Source organism: Heterodontus francisci, chromosome 33 (assembly GCF_036365525.1).
Source record: "Heterodontus francisci isolate sHetFra1 chromosome 33, sHetFra1.hap1, whole genome shotgun sequence".
In the NCBI taxonomy this organism is placed as follows: domain Eukaryota; kingdom Metazoa; phylum Chordata; class Chondrichthyes; order Heterodontiformes; family Heterodontidae; genus Heterodontus; species Heterodontus francisci.
In genome coordinates, this window is record NC_090403.1 from 38,952,520 (window position 1) to 38,972,352 (window position 19,833).

At 38.2% G+C, this 19,833-nt stretch overlaps 1 protein-coding gene across 1 annotated transcript; it reads left to right on the forward strand.

Annotated features, from left to right (window-relative positions):
* Window positions 1-547: 547 nt before the first annotated feature.
* Window positions 548-19,063, forward strand: LOC137348115 (peptide YY-like). Its single transcript, XM_068013338.1, has 4 exons — window positions 548-619; window positions 3,032-3,219; window positions 14,127-14,204; window positions 18,819-19,063. The coding sequence occupies exons 2-4, from the start codon at window positions 3,032-3,034 to the stop codon at window positions 18,841-18,843; spliced, it is 291 nt and encodes a 96-aa protein (XP_067869439.1). The 5' UTR covers window positions 548-619; the 3' UTR covers window positions 18,844-19,063.
* The last annotated feature ends 770 nt before the right edge of the window (window positions 19,064-19,833 follow it).

The window sequence follows — 19,833 nt, forward strand, 5'->3', positions numbered from 1 at the left end:
ATGGTTTCAAGGACACATTTAATAAAAAGTAACTCAAGACTTTGCATTATTTGACGAATTCTATTAATGTTGCAATCTTGGTTTATGTCTTAAATACTATTGCAATGATAGTAATTTATGAATAAAATAGCATTTTTGTCATTTTAAAAGGGTGGGATTCAAATAATTTTGTAATTTTAGACAATTATCATCCGCACTATCTCGTCCCCAAATACTGCACTTATTGATTGAAATGATTGAAGTAGGAATTGGGATATCTCGGAAATGAATCCTAAATGTCAGTTCTGATACTTATCTATTTGTTCCTTCCTGACTACTTTTTATTGGGGAAGGAGGCGTATTTTATGATTTTGACGGAAGATAAGCTATCTGTCAGGTCCGGGGGGTGGAGAAGGAAAGTGAGTGGATATCGATTTTTCAATAACTCATTAATGCAAAATAAGTCTAAGGAGGTGATGACAAAGGAGCGCCTCCCTCGTGGTCTCAGAGCCCGCGGATATAAAAGGGAGCTGAGATCTTCAGCAGCTTCAGAACAGACCTGAACTCGGCTGAGCAAAAGAATCAGGACAGACACATTAGGATTTTCTCTGATCGGCAGGACATCCAGACAGTAGAAAATGTAAGTAGGCATGCATTTTATCCAAGTGCACTTTTTCGAATTTCCAAGTTAGTTTATGTTGCACCCAACCGCCACAGAAAAGGTATTGGAACTTTTAGAAATGATCTAACCTCTTAAGCTGAAAGTGTAAGATTGTCGAGGCAATAACAGCAACAGCCGGCGGTTAGAAACTTCAATGATCACATCTGAGTAGCGGTGCATGCTAGTTTTGTGAGTCTAAGTATTCAATAGTTGTTGCTGTCATTTCAAGAACAGATATGTAGTCGATTCTGACCATTACTGTAACGTGTGAGGTAGATTAATCCAATCGATCACCAGATTTCAGTACACACACTACTACTGAATTAACTAAACTGCTTTAGATTCAGGGAAAATGTGTTAGGCAAAACCTTTTCAGGATTGAGAAAAGCTCTGCATTTTTTTTTTGCATTGTGGCATGATGTGCGCAATATGCATTGATTGATTACAAGTTAGTTTTATTTTCTGAGCCCAAATCCACATGATAAAAGTTTACCGACTCCGTTTAATTAAAGTGCCCCTTTTAATATGAAGTACAGTGGTGTAAATTATTTGACCTTGTGCCTTTAACAGTAAGCACTGCGTGTCGGGGTATGACTTACTAGAAATCTATTCTGCAGCATTTTACGTGTTTTGTGTAGTTCTTGCAGAACTTTAATTGTACAATGGAATCCCAGTTAACATAATTAGATTTCCACATAATTAATTTTCCAATCATTTTTATGCCTGAACCACAAATGAGTGGGACTAACATAGACCTATATATTTAGAGTTACAGTACATTTAATCAAACTCCGTTGCACTGTTTAGTGTTAAACATTGGCATGATTCCAAGTGAAGGAAATGTTCATTATTATACAGCAGCAATAAGATATTATAGAAATATGGAAAACTTTTAATACTAACTCATGGATACTTGACTCAGTTGACTTTACTGGTTTATTTCAGCACTATAGGTGACAATGCTCCCTAAAATAACACCAGTCTAAAGAATTCATGTAGTGGATGAACCTGAATTAACTGACAGCAAAGAAAGGATAAAAACATATGAAATGACAGAGTTCGTATAGATCAGCAGAAAATGAAAAAATAATTCAGAGCCTCCAGTTTTATCATTAAAGTCTTCAAACCTTAAAGTGACAAAAGTAAAAGTGCATAATGTTGAAATTGGGTGGATTATTTAAAATCATCGAAACATTAACGTCCATTATTTGTTCTCCCAGATGCTAATTTTAGTTACTAAGTTTCATCTTTCCTTTGGTCCAGTCATGTCTGGCATGTGCTCTGTTGTATGATGTCGAAAGACAAATGGAATATTTTCTTTTTCCATCAGACAGGTTTTTTAATGTTTCAGATGTAGTCTGTATGGTTTGCAGGTGTACATTTTAAATATTATTAATCACAAGTAGCATTTCATGATTAATATACAAGTACTGATGGTGACTTCATCAGATGTTTGCTTCCCTCTTCCCTTCTTGTGTTTATCCCTCTCCTAATTTAGGTATTGTTTAGTTTTTAATGCTGACATAATTCATGAATTTTGAATTCTTTTATTTGCTTGAAGCATCACATATACTCACATTAAATAATTGTGTCCGTGTTCAACCCATACAACTTGAAACTTTCACTCTGTCGTCTACCACATACTGATTTTCAACCTTGAGTGGTAACATTATAATGAAAAGGTACACATTTTCAGGTAATTGAACCCATACAAGACCTAAAGAATGTACTTTGCTTCTATTTATTTATTTTGCATACCTTTCTTTCAAACTATTCTTTGAACAGGCAGAGTTCCAACTAATTCCAGATCGGTTCTTGGACTGATCTCTAGCAGACCTGATAGACTGGGGCATATTGCAGATTTTCTCTCTTCTGGTGGTTGCCTCCTTCTCCAACGCTCATTTCTCTTCCTCACCCCCATCCCCCACTTCCCCTAACCACTACCAGCTTGATGCTTCTCCCAGCTAGACAAGCCAGATTGAGAACAGAATTGCACATTTCACCACTCCGTAGTTCATTGTGTTTCCATGCCAATGCAGCAGCAAAGTTTAATGGCAATGTAGTCTAATTTAGTGAAGGCAAATGAGACCTCCCCAACCTTTTTTTTAAAAAAGAACTGGACAAATTCCTTGTGTCTATTACTTTATTTAAAACTGCATGCTCAATTCAAATTCTCCCTGTTCTCTAATCAGTACTCATGCTTAAATGTGAGAAACACCTTTGAAATTGTTCCAGGGTTATAGTAGTTCAACAATAATGATATAAATACTTAAACTGGCTCCTAGATACACTAGATCTACTAAACTCGTTTATGAACAGTCTTTTCTGATTTTCCAGTGTGTATTCTTGGCATGTTCTGCTGATTTTGGCTTTTCCTTCCCTGTGTGACAGATGGTGGCTGTTCAGAAACCTTGGACAACCCTGATTGCTCTTGCTATCTGTGTGCTGGTGTGCCTCGGGACTTTGGTGGATGCCTATCCTCCCAAACCTGAGAACCCAGGAGAGGATGCACCCCCTGAGGAACTGGCGAAGTACTATTCTGCTCTCAGGCATTACATCAATCTCATCACACGGCAGAGGTAAGCTGGAGCCACACATCATTGAATATGCAAGATAACAACGAAGCCAGCATCTATTCACACTACATATTTATAACTCACACTGCAGTCAGTTCCTGCTGCAGATCATTAACAGTGCTAAGCAGTCAGCTCATGTGATTGATTTGATTACTTTACTCCCTTCGTTGTTTAATTAACATAATACAATTTTCTTTTAAAAACAAGCATAAGGTTCCCCAGTTGTTTAGTGGGCAAATTCACTCCCAAGTGCAGTACTTGTGCTGTACAGATCCGGCAAGTCTCCGGTTCAATCCATGGTCTAGGCAGAATTAGCTATCGCTTTGGCTTCCTGCTCATGGCTAGTATCTGATGACACCTGCTGGAATGTGTCTGTGACTAGATGTTGGGTGAGAACAGAATGAAGCTTGGCTGCAAAGCCTCCCTGATTCAAATCGTCTGCTGACACGTACCATTCAGGCTCACACTTGGAATTTGGGCAGTTCAGTGAGGCATTTGCAGTGACTGGTGCATGTGGAGCATGAGTCAGTAAAACGAAATCAAAACAAGTTTAAAGCTTCTGTTTCATGCAGTGCAGCTATATCTGAGCAACCTTTACAAATTGTCTTTGAAAAAAGAACTCTTCATCGTGACCTGAAAAGCTGATTTCTCTTCTGTTGGAGCCCTTAAATTCAGGAGCAGCATTGTTCCAGGCATTACATCTAGTATTTGGTTTGAAAACATTGCAAAATAATGAATATATGGAGCACAGAAGTTACTAAATAAAACTGTTTTGCTGAAAGTACTCAGTCAGGTAATAGAAGCATTTGGTGAATATGGATCAACAAACATTTACTGTTCATTCAGCAGGTCTGGCAGCGTCTGTGCAGAGAGAAGCAGATGTAACGTTTCAGGTCAGTGACCTTTTGTCCGAACTGGCAATTCTGATGAAAGGTCACTGACCTGAAATGTTAACTCTGCTTCTCTCTCCACAGATGCTGCCAGACCTGCTGAGTATTTCCAGCATTTCTTGTTTTTATTTCAGATTTCCAGCATCTGCAGTATTTTGCTTTTATTTTACTGTTCATTCATTGTTCACCTTTGGCTATTACCCATGAGCTATCAAATTGTTCCCTAATAATAATCGTATTAATAAGAATGATTCATACATGACCAATGACATTTATAAATAAATCAATGAATGAAGAAATTTCTCAGTTCAGTCCTAAATGATCAACCCCTTATCCTGAGGATGTGCTGCCTGTGTCTTAGATTCCCCAGCCATGGGGAAAGAACCTCTCAGTGTCTATCCTCTCAAGCCCCTTCAGAATCTTCTATGTTTCAATGCGATCACTTCTCAGTCTTCTAAATTCCAGTGACTATAGGCCCAATTTACTTAGCCTCTCATTATAGGACAACCCTCTCATCCAGGAACCAATCTAATGAACCTTCACTATACCACCTCCAGGCTAAGTATATCCTTCCTTAGAAATGGAAACCAAAACTGCACACAGTACTCCAGGTGTGGTCTCACGAAAGCCCTATACAATTGTAGCAGGACTTCCTTGTTCTTCCTTATTCCTTATTCTTATTCTTTCACTTACATAGTGCCTCACGCAACCTTCAGATGTCAAAATATGCTTTACAGTCAATGCAGTACCTTTGAAGTGTAGTCACTGCTGTAACATAGGAAACGGGGCAGCGATACTCACTGGTGAGCATCACCATTATAAAGCACAGAAGTACCCATAAGCTTGTAAATCAGCATTTAAGTTCACATGTATATTTCAAATAGTGTTCCAAGGATAGCCAGAAGATTTGTTTTACTTCTGAATTATATTTCACTTAATATCACGTGCTGTAATCTATCCTGTTGTGAAAGTAGCGGTGCTGAAAATGGCTATTGATGTTTTAAGAACCCAGTACACTCACTCAAAATATTAATCTATAATTTTAATAACTTATCGTCCCAGTTACTTATTTTAAGCATATCTTATTAATTTGTGCAGCATTTCCTTACCTTATCTCCAGTTTACTGATTGAAGACAACAGTGAACTCTTAAGATGTGTGAAATTTTGAGTTTTAACTCTGCTTCACCTCATGATCCCTGCTGTAGTAAAAGCCCTGCTATATGTACACCTTGCCACTCATTATTGCTTTATAGATGAAATGTTCTTGAAAACTGAGTGACCTTATTGACTCATCACTCTGTTCTGTTTTCCACCAGTCAGCCAATCCTTTAAGCCTACCTATATATTGTAAAGCATTAACCTAAAATAAATATAAACTTGGTTTATGCTGAACCTTGTGTAAATAATTGTAGCCACTGTCAGTTTGGAATGATAGAGCTAATTATGCTTTAATTATGATCCGATCCCTGCTCAACTCTAAAATCTCACTGTTCATTTGCTGCATCTTTATTTTTGTACATGTCAGCAGCTTACTGGTCATATCTCCACAGAGGCAGATTTCTGATTTTTTCCCCCCAACAGTATAGATTCAAAAGAACACAGTAAACAAAAAAACCTGGGAAGGTCTTAGAGGAAAGTAATTTCACCTGAAATAATGTTTAAAGAAAAAAAAAAACTGCAAATGTGAAATAAAAGCCAAGTATTCTGGAAATGCCCAGGATATAAGCCGGAATCTGTAAAGAGAAAAAAAATGATGATATTTTAGGTGCACACCGTTTGTCAAATCCAGCTGTTTCTCTTTCCAGATGCTGACTGACTTGTGCATTGCTAGCATTTTCTGCTTTTATGAGCATAATATTGCATTGAGTAGTCAGTATATCTGGAGTGACATCAGAGTATTTAATGGGATGCTAGTATTTATGCATTTTCTACAACATTGAATATTCAACACTTTTAACTGCACTGGTTTATTTTCCTCACACTGTTGAATTTGGCAAATTATTCCACAGTCTTTTCCTAGCTCTGTATTGAAAGTACAGAATGGATTCATTTTTATTTTGAGGGCACTTAGAAACCACTCTTGTATTTTCATAATTGATAATCTGTGGGACCAGAAGCCACAACGCCCTTTCGGCAACAGTTTCCTTCAGGAACAATGGACCATTGGTCTGTACTGTGTGGAGCAACAGGGATGCATCTTTCAAACATCCGTTTCTCAGCGTTGTGCAACAGTCTCACTGTTAAATCATCTTCTCCATTCCTTCATACACTAAAGGTCCCATCTTACATCATCCTAATAGCGACACTCTAGCAGCCTTAATTTGATGTATTTAATTCCCCAGAGTCTACTATGAATATTACTCAATTAAAATTGCAACCACTGTTTTAGCCATTTCCTTGTTTTTTTTCTCCAAGTGCTTCAAAGAGTTCAAATTAACTGCCTCAGCTCAAAGGTTCATTCTTGGAAGAATAGTCCATTATTGTTAGCAATTGGGAGTGCACTTGTCACACTCTCCCCCACACACCATAGGATGGTGCCTCATAAAGATATCTGCAACTGATGCTTAGTATCTTGAATTGAACTTGAGAGCTGATCAGAATGCACTGATTAAATTATCAATACAAGGCCAATTGAAATGTTCAAACTTTCCAATCAGAGGTCAACTAGTTTTGTTTTTCCTTAGCTTGTTCTCAGAAGGAGCCACTACCACATAAATTGCTGTGAGCATTTTATTTACAATCAGTAAATTTTTATTCAAATTAACTTCAAGGGTATCAATATTTGTGAATTGAACACTTTTATCACTTTTTGCACTCTAGGGTTAATCTTGGGGAGGTCAGTTGCAAAGTAAAACTCCTTCTGCTCTACACCATAACATGATTTAATGTAAATCTGAGGACAACAATTCCTACTGTGTCAGTTTGATATTTCCATTCTCCACAGCAGATAGTCATTCCTTGTCAGTTATTCAGGCAATTTAGTGCCGACTAGTCTGGAATTATGAATAGTTTTGTTTGGTGGAACGGCTGCCCCTGTGAACTGGGTTGAGATTGAAAAACTAATTTCACTTGAGTCTGTTCCACCAGTTTCCAGCTGTGCAGATGAGTTGAAAGAGACTCTGAATTCATCAGTCTAGGCTGGATTCAAACCTGGAACTGAGGTGAAAGGACTGTGTTCAAAAGTCACTGCGCCATGCAATTTGTAAAAGAAAAAAACACAAGAAAATAATTGTAGGATTGCTACTGGGAAGCAGTATACTGAACACTTACAGAAAGTGATTAGTGTATAGGTAGTCTGTACTAAACCACAGAAGTCCACTTCTTGCCTTTGGTATAAAAAATAGTCTGAGCTCTTTTTAATATCACTCCTTTCTGATTTTAAACATCCCATTTTCGTATTCTCATCACGTATCATCACATTTTACACTAAATTATTCATACGTGCCACTGTACTCCTTCATTTTCTTGTCACTCCACTCAGACTCAAGAGTTCATAACTCCCTGTAAATGGACGATGTGAACAGACATGTCTTCAGCATTGCAACATCAGTCACTGCAAAATGGGACTCATTCATTGCACAGACATGTTATCACAAGTGGTTCAACCTGAATGTTCACCGCGAAGGAAACTGACATCCTGTTGGACTTGAGTGAAACCTACTGTCACTTTGTACTTATTATCTACCTGACTGCCAGACTAAAAGTAAAAGCAATAAGAAACTTCTGCATTAATTTCTCTTGACAGGATATTGTCACTTAGATTATATATGTATTTATCAAAGAGGATTTGGATTGACTGCCTGCCAGCTGTAATGATACAGCATTTCAATTCCAATGCAGAAGGTCTCGGGTCCAAGTCTTTAGTTTCTCTAACTCTAGACTAGACCAAGAGGAATTTGGTGCCATATTACCAAACTCCATCTCAAGAGGGTACCTCATACTATCTGGAGGCTGAATGGCATTATACACACAGAGACTCTCCAAGGCCTCAATTTCTACCCTTCTCCCCACGACGGACAAGGAAGGCTTGGATAAGGGGTTAAAATCTTGAAAATCAAAATGCTGCCTCCAATCCACCATTTTCCAGCTGCCGTAATATTAACAGTAGTGATTCAGACCATCAATGAGGCTCCCACTAAAAGCAGGTGGGGGCCTACTTAAAATCAAAATACATTAACTGGCAAATGTCACGGCCCGATGATGTCATTGGCACTACCACATCATATTAACATCAAGCCAGGGGAGTTCTGCACTAACTGCTGCCCGGCGGGATGAGCAGACTAGCCAGAATAGGCCAAGGTAAGTTTCAAAAATGCCCACCTCTTTGAAATCCTTGTGGGCCAGGAGGAGTAAAGGTGCCCCATCTTCCTCAATTGCCAACCACAATTGCCATGGAAACTCTCTTCACACTGACGGCTGGGGATCGTTCCCATGGATCTCTAGCTGCGGTCTCCTGCGATCAGATTCCTGCTGCTGCCCACTGGCCAAGTAGTGAACCTAGCCAGATGTTGGATAGGACTCCGGAAAACCTTACTTAAATGAGGCCTTGGGTCCCTGACCTCTCTGGATTCGCAACCTTCTACCAGGCTCATGAGTTCCCTTCTGCACATCTCGCCCCCCTATAAAAAGCAAGGCCTAATGATCTCTGAGCTATTTGAGAAAAGTGGAGGCTGGAGTCAGCACTGGATGAGGTAAGGAGGAAAAGAGGGAGATAAAATATAAATGGAGAAAAGAGAATTTGATTCAGCAAAGATATCTGCACGAAACACTAAGAGGGAATTAAAACAGACAATTTTAATTTTTCAGACCATTAAACTTAATGAATTAATAAGCTCCATTAATATCTAGTTCTAAGCACTAAATTTACCTTTATTATTTAATCTGAGTAGTGAAAACATATTTTAGATTTTATACACTATTGATTCTGTGGACTCTGCCTGTGGCACCTCCACCTTTGCCCTAGTTAACATTAAAACCACTACTCTCTCTCAGACTGGTGAAGCACCTTAGAACGTTTTACCATGTTAAAAACGCTATATAAATCCAAATTATTCTCGTGTCCTAACTGCTTTAAAATGAAAGAGTTTCTTTTAAAGTACAGTCACTATTGTTGTGCAGGCAAATTAAGCAGCCAATCTGCAGACAGCAAGATCCCACAATTAGCAAACAAATAAATGATCAGTTCATGCATTTTGGTGGTGTTGGTTGAGGTGTGGATATTGGTCTGGAAAGGATTGAGTGGCAGATGTGTATTTTATTTGCCATTATTTTTATTTGCAGTTGTACAACTTGTACACACACTAACCCAAAACTCAGGGTTGTACAGGCCTTTGTAACTCACCAGTCATTATTAAACGAAATTGTTGCAGTTTCTACCGCATATCTTGTATTAGTACAATGTACTTTTTGTGTATAACTGGGCCAAATGGGCATCAATTCAACACTTTTCTGAAAGCAGAAGTGTTTGTCTTGCACCATTTGCATTGTACATGGGCTGCTCTATAACAGCACATGATGTAAGGCCAACTTTAGTGAGGGAAAATAGTTGGGAAGTTAGTCAGTTGTTTCTTACCTATAGAAATGTTAATAGATTAATGGTTACAGTGGCATGAATAAAAGATGGGCATCAAAACCAAACATTTAACTGAAGCTGATGTCACTGTTATAAAAACAACAGCAACAACACAGATTTATATAGTGCCTTCAAGGTAGCGAGCTGTCCCAAGGCGCTTCATAGTGTTATCAAAGAAAATTTGACACTGACTCACATGGGCTATTAGGAGAGCTAACAAAGAGTTTGGACAAAGAGGTAGGGTTTAAGGAGGAGAGAGAGGTGGAGAGGTTTAGGAAGGGAATTCCAGAGCTTAGGAAGCAGAAATTGAAAATGTAAACAAACATCAATAGCAATGAATCAGAGACAGTTTGATTGTAGAATAATGGCAGTGCCCCCCTGACATCAGGGCACAGTTTTGGAGTTGGGATGAGGGCAGGATTGGGCTCCGTTCTGATGACACCTTTGATAAATTACCTGCCAACTCTCTTTGCTCATGCTCACACAGAAAGAACAGTCAATTAGGAAAGGCATTGAAGGGCCAATAATGCTTGTGGAACTATTGCCCAGCATAAACTTCAGGGGAAGAGGGGTTGGAATTGGCAAAACCATGATCTAACAGTTCACACTTAAAAAAAAAAATAATTCCTGAATCTAAAATTATTTTTAACAAAGTCCATTATAGTAAGCAGCCCATAGTGACACATAGGGCATCTTATTACTAAACGTGAAATTGGATTTCAATGAGTTGATCGAGTTCTGAAAATAGACTTGATTTATCTTCTCATTTTGGATGGTAGTATGAAACCTTACTCACAGAATTTCTTTATTTACTCTGGTCTTTTGCTCTTTTTCTCACTCACCATGACCTTCCACAGTGATCCCTTTGTTCCTGAGAGCGTCCTCAGTCACTTGATGCCATTTAATTTATGGCCTTCCGAGTGATCTCCAGCTTTCCATGTTTGCACATCAGATCCTTTTCACCATACTCTTGCCTGTCTTTTCCACAGCTCCATATCATTTCATTCTAGCTCTCCTGATTTTCCTGCTTACTAGAAAATATAGGGAAGAATAATTTTAAAATGTCATGGAATGAGAGAAGGTCATTTAACCAATCAAGCCTATTCCTTACACAGACGATGTCCATTCAATTGGGTAATCGTCTTTAGCCAACCACTACAACACCTGAAGAAACATTTATAAAGTTTCTCCCTACCTTCCAAAGGAAAATCCAGAATATTTATCGAACCTTTTACTATGCATTATTCATTTTTGACTACTTGCCTGCCAAGACATTTATAAACTTCAAACTTTCAGGAAATATTATACTCCATAAAGCATTTATCAGGAGAAACCTCTTTAACCAGAGAGTGGTTAGAACGTGGAAATCGCTACCATGGGGAACAATTGAGACAAATAGCATAGGTGCATTTAAGGGGAAGCTAGATAAGTACATGAGGGAGAAAGGAATAGAAGGATATGCTGATAGGATGAGATGAAGTATGGTGGGAGGAGTCTTGTGTAGAGCATAAACCCACCTAAATAGATCAGTGAGGCTGAATGGCCTGTTTCTGTGCTGTAAATTCTACATAATAAAGCATTTAATCATCTACCACCACACATTTTTATCATCCTGAAACCCACAAGGAAAGTGTCATGATATGATCTTTTAAATAACAAAGTTGTTTACTTTCAACAATATCCTGTTCTCTTGCAAATACTGCAACAAGTACTTGAAAGTAATTTCCAAATATATTCAATGCTTCAGTTTTTACCTGTATTGCAAACAGAATATATGCAGAAAGTGATGTACCCATTTTATCACACTGCTGAAGGAAACTGTTTACAACTCTCTTGCAGCTATCATTTTGAGCCTATTATTTATGGAGGTGGATCAGTATTCACTTTTTGTTGCTCATTATGTGTCTTCTGTCGTATACTCAGAATTGATATTCTTCCAAAAGGTCATAGAGCCATTTACAGCATAGAAGGAGGTCATTCAACCCATTGAGTCTATGCTGGGTCTCCGCGGAGTAATCCAGTCAGTCCCACTCCCCCGCTCGATCCCCATAGCCCTGAAAGTTTATTTCCTTCACATGCTCAACCAATTTCCTTTTGAAATCATTGATTGTTTCTGCTTCTGCCACACTCATGGGCAGCGAGTTCCAGTCATTACCACTTGTTGCATAAGAAAGTTGTTCCTCATATTCCCCCTGTATCTCTTGCCTAAAACCTTCTATAGGTGTCCCCTACTCCTTGTGTCATCAGGTAATGGGAACAGTTTTTCTTTGTCTAACTTATCTAAGCCTGTCATAATCTCATACGCCTTTATCAAATCTCCCCTCAATCTCCTTTGCTCTAGGGTGAACAACCCCGACGATGGGGTCCTAAATCCTATGGAAGGCCCGCCGCTCTCCAGTTAAATGTTTGATTGGCAGTAAATTCGATGGGCCTTCTGTAGAAGAGGGAATGTGTGTATCTCGGCGTTGGTTTGCCCTGACGTTGAGACCCCTGCTGCGAGCGCAAAATTCCCTCCTTGGTCCACTTGGCCCACCTCATTTCCCAGCACCAGATCCAGTAATGCCTCCTTTCTTGTCGGGCCAAGAATATACTGATGAAAGAAGTTCTTCTGAACACATTTCAGAAATTCCTCCCATTCCTTTCCCTTTTCTCTAACATTATCCCAATCGATACTTGGATAATTAAAGTCCTCCAATATCACCACTCTATAGTTCTTGCACATTTGTGATTTCCCTGCAGATTTGTACCTCTATCACTCTCTCTCACTACTTGGAGGCCTATAGAATACACCTAGTAGCATGATCATACCCTTTTTGCTTCTCAACCCTAACCAAATGGATTCTGTTATTGCCCCTTCAAGGACATCCCTCTTTCCAATACTACAATGTCTTCCCTAATCTGTACTGCCACCTCACCTCCCTTTTTTTCTGTCTCTATCTTTTCTGAAGACTTTATATCCTTGTATATTAAGCACCCAGTCCTCATCATTTATAAGCCACGTTTCCATTATTGCCACTACATCATAGAAACGTAGAAGCAGGAGTAGGCCATTCAGTCCATCAAGCTTGCTCCGCCATTCAGTACGATCATAGCTGATCATCCACTTCAATGCCTTTTTCCCACACTATCCCCTTATCCCTTTATGTCATTGGTATTTAGAAATCAGTCAATCTCTATTTTAAACATACTCAATGACTGAGCTTCCACAGCCCTCTGGGGTAGAGAATTCCAAAGATTCACAACCCTCTGAGTAAAGAAATTTATCCACATCTCTGTCCTAAGTGGCTTCCCCCTTATTTTGAAATTGTGTCCCCTGGTTCTAGACTCCCCAACCAGGGGAAACATCTTAGCTGCATCTACCCTGTCTATCCCTTTAAGTATTTTGTAGGTTTCGATGAGATCACCTCTCATTCTTTGAAACTTTAGAGAATACAGGCCCAGTTACCCCAATCTCTCTTCATAGGACAGTCCTGCCATCCCGGGAACAAGTCTAGTGAACATTCGTTGCACTGCCTACATGGCAATAATATCCTTCCTAAGGTAAGGGGACCAAAACTACACATAGTACTCCAGGTGTAGTCTAACCAATGTTCTATACAATTGAAGCAAGACTTCGCTACTCCTGGACTCAAATCCTCTTGCGATAAAGGCTAACATACCATGAGCCTTCTTAATTGCTTGCTGCACCTGCATGTTAGCTTTAAATGACTTATTGACGAGGACCCTCAGGTTCCTTTGTACATCTACACTTTCTAATCTCTTACCATTTAAGAAATACTCTGTACATCTGTTCCTCCTACCAAAATGGATAACCTCACATTTTTCCACATTATATTCCATCTGCCACGTTCTTACCCACTCACTAAGTCTGTCCAAATCCCTTGAAGCCACTTTGCATTTTCCTCACAACACACATTCCCATCTAGTTTGTATCATCTGCAAACTTGGAAATACTACAATTGGTCCCCACATCCAAATCATTGATATATATTGTGAACAGCTGGGCCCAAGTACTGATCCTTGCAGTACCCCACTAGTCACAGCCTGCCAACGCGAGAATGACCATACTGTAGCTCATCAACCTTATTCACCACACTGTGTGTTTACAAACATACATTGTAATCCTGTCTTTGCATTCCTCATAGCCCTTCTCAGTCTGCTCCTTTCCAATATGGAACTATTCGCTTCTATAGTTCTGTCCAACACTTTCATATTATGTACTTTATGCCTCTTGCAGGCAGTTAAAATAAACCAAATGCAACTATACATTTCCCATATATTAATGTTCAGGCTGATTAAAGTACGTATATGCTGGTGACTGGAAATCTGTGAGATTCTAATTGTAGTCCCAAAAGTTACTGCATGATAGGTATTTTGAAATTCTGTTACTTAATAAACAAAAGAAATTAAAATTTTAGAATTAAACTTGTTTTTTTCTCTCCAACAGATATGGGAAGAGAGATAGTCCAGAAGCTTTGTCAGATTCCCTCTTTGATGATAGCAGAGAGCACATTGGGAGGTCAAGGTAAATATAGTTTGGAGAAGCGTTTCTCATGCTTAAGAGCTCAGTGTCCTACAGTGAAATGATAGCAACTCACATACTCACACACTTTTCAACCTACTCAGTAATTAACAAAAAACTGCAAAGATGATTCACTATCTTTTGTTCCTAACTTATTCAAAAGTATTTTGATTTTTGTTTTAAATCAGATTAATTCCTTCTATTTTAAAAGAACCCTAATAAAAGAAAAGATAGTAGTATTAGTGTAAAGAATTGTGATATTATATGTTGACTGTAACTCTTAAAGCAGCAATCCCAATAGAAAGGATCTCAGTGGTTCATTGAATAAGTTTCAACGGTTTCTTCATCTCTGGAGATGAGGGAAATTCAGTTGAATTCAAAAAGTTATGTTGAAATCAGGACAATGTTCAGGTCACAATTTATAGGAAAAGCAGATAAAACATCCAATTTACAAAACTTTGTACAGCTTCTTTAGCCAACAGAATTTGCTTTGGACATAAAGGAACATTTCTAAAGTTTGGCAGGGATTTATTTTATTTAGCATGCTTCGTGTTAAAAATCTTGATAACTAAGCAATGTCACACAGTACAAAGATTGGCTTTCTATATCTAAAAACCAGGCTTAGATCAGAAACTCTTCGCTGTCAGAGTGAATGGGAAAGGTTTTAAAGTACTAGAATCCTGGATTTTAAATAGAATAGAAGCAAAAATTTGAGTGCAATTCATTTTCACAGTCCTGTCTTCCAGGCAATGCATCATGTATTGGAACACTGTACATATAGAACATTACAGCCATTTGGAATCCCCTATTGTGAGACATTTCTCGATCTGAATGACCTGATATCATAGGTTGTGTGGTACGTCTGGCATTTGATGGTGTCACACTGTCACACACCAGCAGTAGTATGCAGTTAATATTTAGATGGTTGTATGAACATCCTGTACTGTATTGCACAACATAGAACAATTTTTTAAATTGTTGCCAACAGCAGAACATATAAAGCATATGCAGAGTCATTGAAAACAGGATTAACTGTGTTTGGACCTAACTATTATCATAATCATTGCATGGCTGCACATAAACTATAATAATAAATCCAAATTAAAGTTAGAATGACAAATAGAATAAAATGTTCCATTCCAAAAATGATGCCGAAATATTTATTTAGACCTGAGATTTATATCAACTCACCATACTGTCTACTGCAAATGCAAAGCAATCTGTCAACACTACTGAACTTTATCTCCTTTTCAGCTGGTTTATATAAGTTTCATGTGGGAAGCTCAATTGGCTAGACAGTTAGAGTCTGATGCAGAAAGAGGACAATAGCATGGGTTCAATCCCCATGCCTGCTGTGGTAGTTCATGGAAGCCTGCCTCCTCACCTTGCCCCACACTTGCAGGGTGGTCAGCCTCAAGCTATACATTACTAACTGTCCCTCTCTAATAGGGAGAAATACTTATGGTCCTTTAGGACAAAAGCTAGAAAAACAATGTAAGTTTCATAAGAAAGTGAGTTAGTGTTCATACTATGTAATTTAGTAACAGGATTAGGTACGACAGAATAACAACTTGCACTTATTTAGTGCCTTTAATATAATGAAACGTCCCAAGGCACTTTATAAGTATTATCAGACAAAATTTGACACTGGGCCACATAAGGAGTTATTAGGCCAGATGACCAAAGCTGGGTCAAAGGGGTAGGTTTTAAGGAGCATCTTAAAGGACGAAAGAGAGGTAGAGAGGCAGAAAAATTTAGGAGGGAATTTCACAGCTTAGGGCCGTGGTAGCTGAAGGCATGGCTGCCAATGGTGGAGCAATTTAAATCAGGAATGCTCAGGAGGCCAGAATTGACAGACTGTGGACATCCTGGGGGGCTGTAAGGCTGACCAGAAGCACTTCCAAATGTTATCCTTTAGCTTAATAGCTGTTGATGGGTACATTTGTGGAATAAGTTCTGGGGTAGATTTTAATTCGTAGTGAGTTTCCAGCGAAAAACCTGTCTGGCAACTTAATTCCCGTCTTACCAGAGACAGCAGGACGCAATGGTGATTTTAACAGCTAGGCCTCCCTTAAAGCTGCCAGTCCACTTCCCACACATTCTGGGCAGGAAGAGGGCACAGAATGGCCACTGGCAGGAGAAAAATATACATAGTTGGCATCCTAGCAATTTCCAGGTAAATGGCAGAAAAGAGGTTTTGGAATGGTTTAAGGAGATGGGGAGGAATCCGGGGAAAGGGGTGTTGAGACTTTTCCTGTGGGGCCAGCAGGAGCACCTTTGCTCTTCTTGGCCCACAAAGGCAATATTTTGACTTACCTGGAGGGCTTCCTCATGCTTCTCACCAGTTGCTGAGCTGTTTCAGCCTGGTGGGAAAACTGTGGGGTCTTGCCCACTCAGGCCCTGGTTAAATTGCCATCAGGGTCCTAATGACCTAACAGGACCCCGATTTGCAAAAATGCAAAAGGCTTCCATCTGCTTTGTGCGGGCACCTCAGGTTAATATCAGATATGGCGGGAAACGGTTGAGTGCCAAGAAGATAAGTAAGATCATCATTTTTAACTGTCCACCTATTCAGTTTCGGCTGGGCGATTAGGATTAAAAATCAACCTATTTTTATTTTACTCTTTTTGTACTGTAACAAAACTCAACCTTAAATACCTTAGCAGCATATAGCAACCAGTTTACAACATTTTCTGAAGACTTCATAGCAATTAGCCAATGTTTGTAAGGCACTTTGTTATGTGCTTTAGTTAATCCTTTGATGATTCAATAGCAGGCACTTACAGTTCCTGGGAAACAGGTTCCAGCAAAAGTTGCCAAATTGATGTTTAATAAGACTGACATAATTAGGAAGGAGCTATTGCAAAAGTCTGTTGCAGCCTGAAAGAAGGGAAACAAAACCTATGGAGGGCTAGAGGTGGAACGATAAATGCATTATTATTATTACTTACAAGCCAGTGTGTAGCTTTTTGCCTGTTCAATTCAATAAAGCTCAAAATAATTGATTGCAGGCTAACTGATAAGTAAAACATTGTAGACTTAAATGGACACTACGTTTTTGATTAATTACAGTAAAAGCTGCAAATTATATTATTTTATATAATTATTTCTTGATCCTAATATGCAAAACCTCTGGTCATTTCTGTATCACGTTGCCTATTAGATGTTAGAGTAGAATTGAGATGTTTTCTGTTTTGAAATTGCCAATTTATGATCAGGCTAGGTGTTTCCAAATTCACATTCAGATCAATTTAAACATCAAATGATACCATTCCCCATTACTGATTATTACAGCTTCAGAACATTCACACAGCATGAGAATCACTTAGCCTGGATCTGAAAAACAAAATTGCTAATTCAATCAAAGTCGAATTAGAAATCCCTCAGCTGCATGCATCTGTATTATACTTTGTTTAGCACAATCAAATTTTTGAAGATAAATACCTTGACTAAACTGAAACAAAACTTGAATCTAAGACTATATTAAGTTTTAGATGTGTCTAATTTTATATCTAACTTCATAGCAATATATTTGTTTGCAAAATTAGCACAGTTAATAATTTTTGCCTGTCTTGTAGCATTGCTTTCACTTTCTTTCTCAACTCTATTATTCTGCCTTACAGAATTCAGTCTCTATTCTCACTTATTTGCTTTTTTGACTCTTTACTGGTTCATTTTTTTTCTTTTTCTTTTTTATTTCTAAACTCTTGTGATGTTCGAATTTGATAGGGTAACATAACTCTGGAATAATAGGTACTGCTGTATTTTGTCAAAATGATTGAAGAAACATAAGGTCAACTTTCAGTAGCACGGTGAGAAGAAAATTGTATTTTGTTTTATTGAGAAGCCCAGTTGAAGGATATGCTGTGGTTAAAAAGAGTAGGAAAAATGACAAATAAATCAAGGAGTAATGATTGGGTGATATAATGAATTCCTTGACGTCCTGAGAATGAATGAACGTCAGTTAGATGAGTCATGATTTAAACACCGTGAAGTTGTAAAGAACAGGAAGAGCATGTAAAAAGATGAAATACTTGGAGCTCAGTGTAGTCTTTAATATTTACCTCATTAAGCTGAAATACTCCATAATTGAAATATTATAAATTGACATGTATTTCAAGCACACTCTGTATTTAAGACAAGGACTCTCCAGTCTCTGTGGACTGAATGTTTTTGAACTTCAATGCTCTATCGTGTAACTGATTTGTAAGCTCAAGCAAAATGGTAATTTAAATATGAAAACATGTCAGTTGTATTCATGCTAATAACATTTTATGTTAGGTCATTGCCTGTTTTCCAGTAACTTTCACCATAATTGATATGATTACTGATGCCTACCATGTTTCTTTCTTTTCTTCTTTCTTTATAATTTGGCAGTAATATCCTATTTGCAAGATTAAAATTGTTTTATCAATAATGAACAAAACCCATTTAATACATACACAACAGAATTATCCTGAAAAGTCTTGAAAAGCACAGTGCATAATAGTAACAAGCCACTTAGTTGGTTTGTTGTAGTTACTTTGGCATTTTAATAAATAACTGTGCTTATTGTATAGTGCAATGTAATGCATGGAATTAACTTATTTTTAACAGATTCATTATCACTTTCCACAGGTACGATGATTCCTTGATGTGGTGATTCCCTTCTCTTTGTACCTTGTCTACCTTTTGTGTCTTTGCGTTTTAATTATGGTGCAGAAGGACCTGACCTCTAAAGAATTATGTGAAGACTACACCAAACCAAAAGGATCACTGCATGCAAACCTTTTTCATGCATTGAGAAACCATTGAAGCTTTTTTGTGGCAGACAATTGTACATAATTTATTGTTAAATATAATATATCGCAATCAAAAATCAAAATGTGGGGTCTCTCTGAGAAAATCTTCTGTTTGTACTGTAAAAATGTTTATGTGCAATTAAAGTTCCATGGATGAATCAAATTTGCATCCAAAAGGAAGTCTGTGCTTCTTGTGGAATTACATTTTTACCTACCTTGTGGGCTTTCTTAGTGCACTGACCACACAATATAGAAAGAGCTTGTATTTGTATAGCGTCTTTCATGACCTCAGGACTTCCTAAAGTGCTGCGCAGTCAATGAAATATTTTAGAAAGGTACTCACTATCGTAATGTAGGAAATACCACAGTTAATTTGCACACAGTATGGCCCCACAAACAGCAATGAGGTAATGACCAGATAATCTGTTTTAGTAATATTGGTTGAGGGATAAATATTGGCTAGGGCATCCCTTGGAAAACTCCTCTGCTGTTCTTCAAATAGTGCCATGATCTTTTATGTCCATCTGAAAAGAAATACAGGCCCTCAGTTTAACATCTCATCAAAAGGACAATACCTTCAACAGCACCGATTTTGTTCTTAAATCTCTGGAGTGGGTCTTGAATCCACAACCTCTGACTCAGATGCAAGAGTGCTACCAACAAAGCCATGGCTGACAACACAATATGGCATTTTCTCGGTACTGTGGGTTTGGGTACAGACCACGTTCACCCACTTGGCATTTGTTAAATATCCATGTGCTCTCTGCAATATATTTATCAAAATATTAATGTTTTATATTGAAAGGATGTTTTTAAAAATCCTGAGCTAGGGTAACTTTTAATATTTCAAC

Excerpts from the sequence above, each read along its gene's own strand:
- LOC137348115 (XM_068013338.1), top strand. The coding sequence starts at position 3,032 with ATGGTGGCTGTTCAGAAACCTTGGACAACCCTGATTGCTCTTGCTATC. Across the intron at positions 3,220-14,126 it reads AATCTCATCACACGGCAGAG|ATATGGGAAGAGAGATAGTC; the intron begins GTAAGCTGGAGC and ends TCTCTCCAACAG. Across the intron at positions 14,205-18,818 it reads GAGCACATTGGGAGGTCAAG|GTACGATGATTCCTTGATGT; the intron begins GTAAATATAGTT and ends CACTTTCCACAG.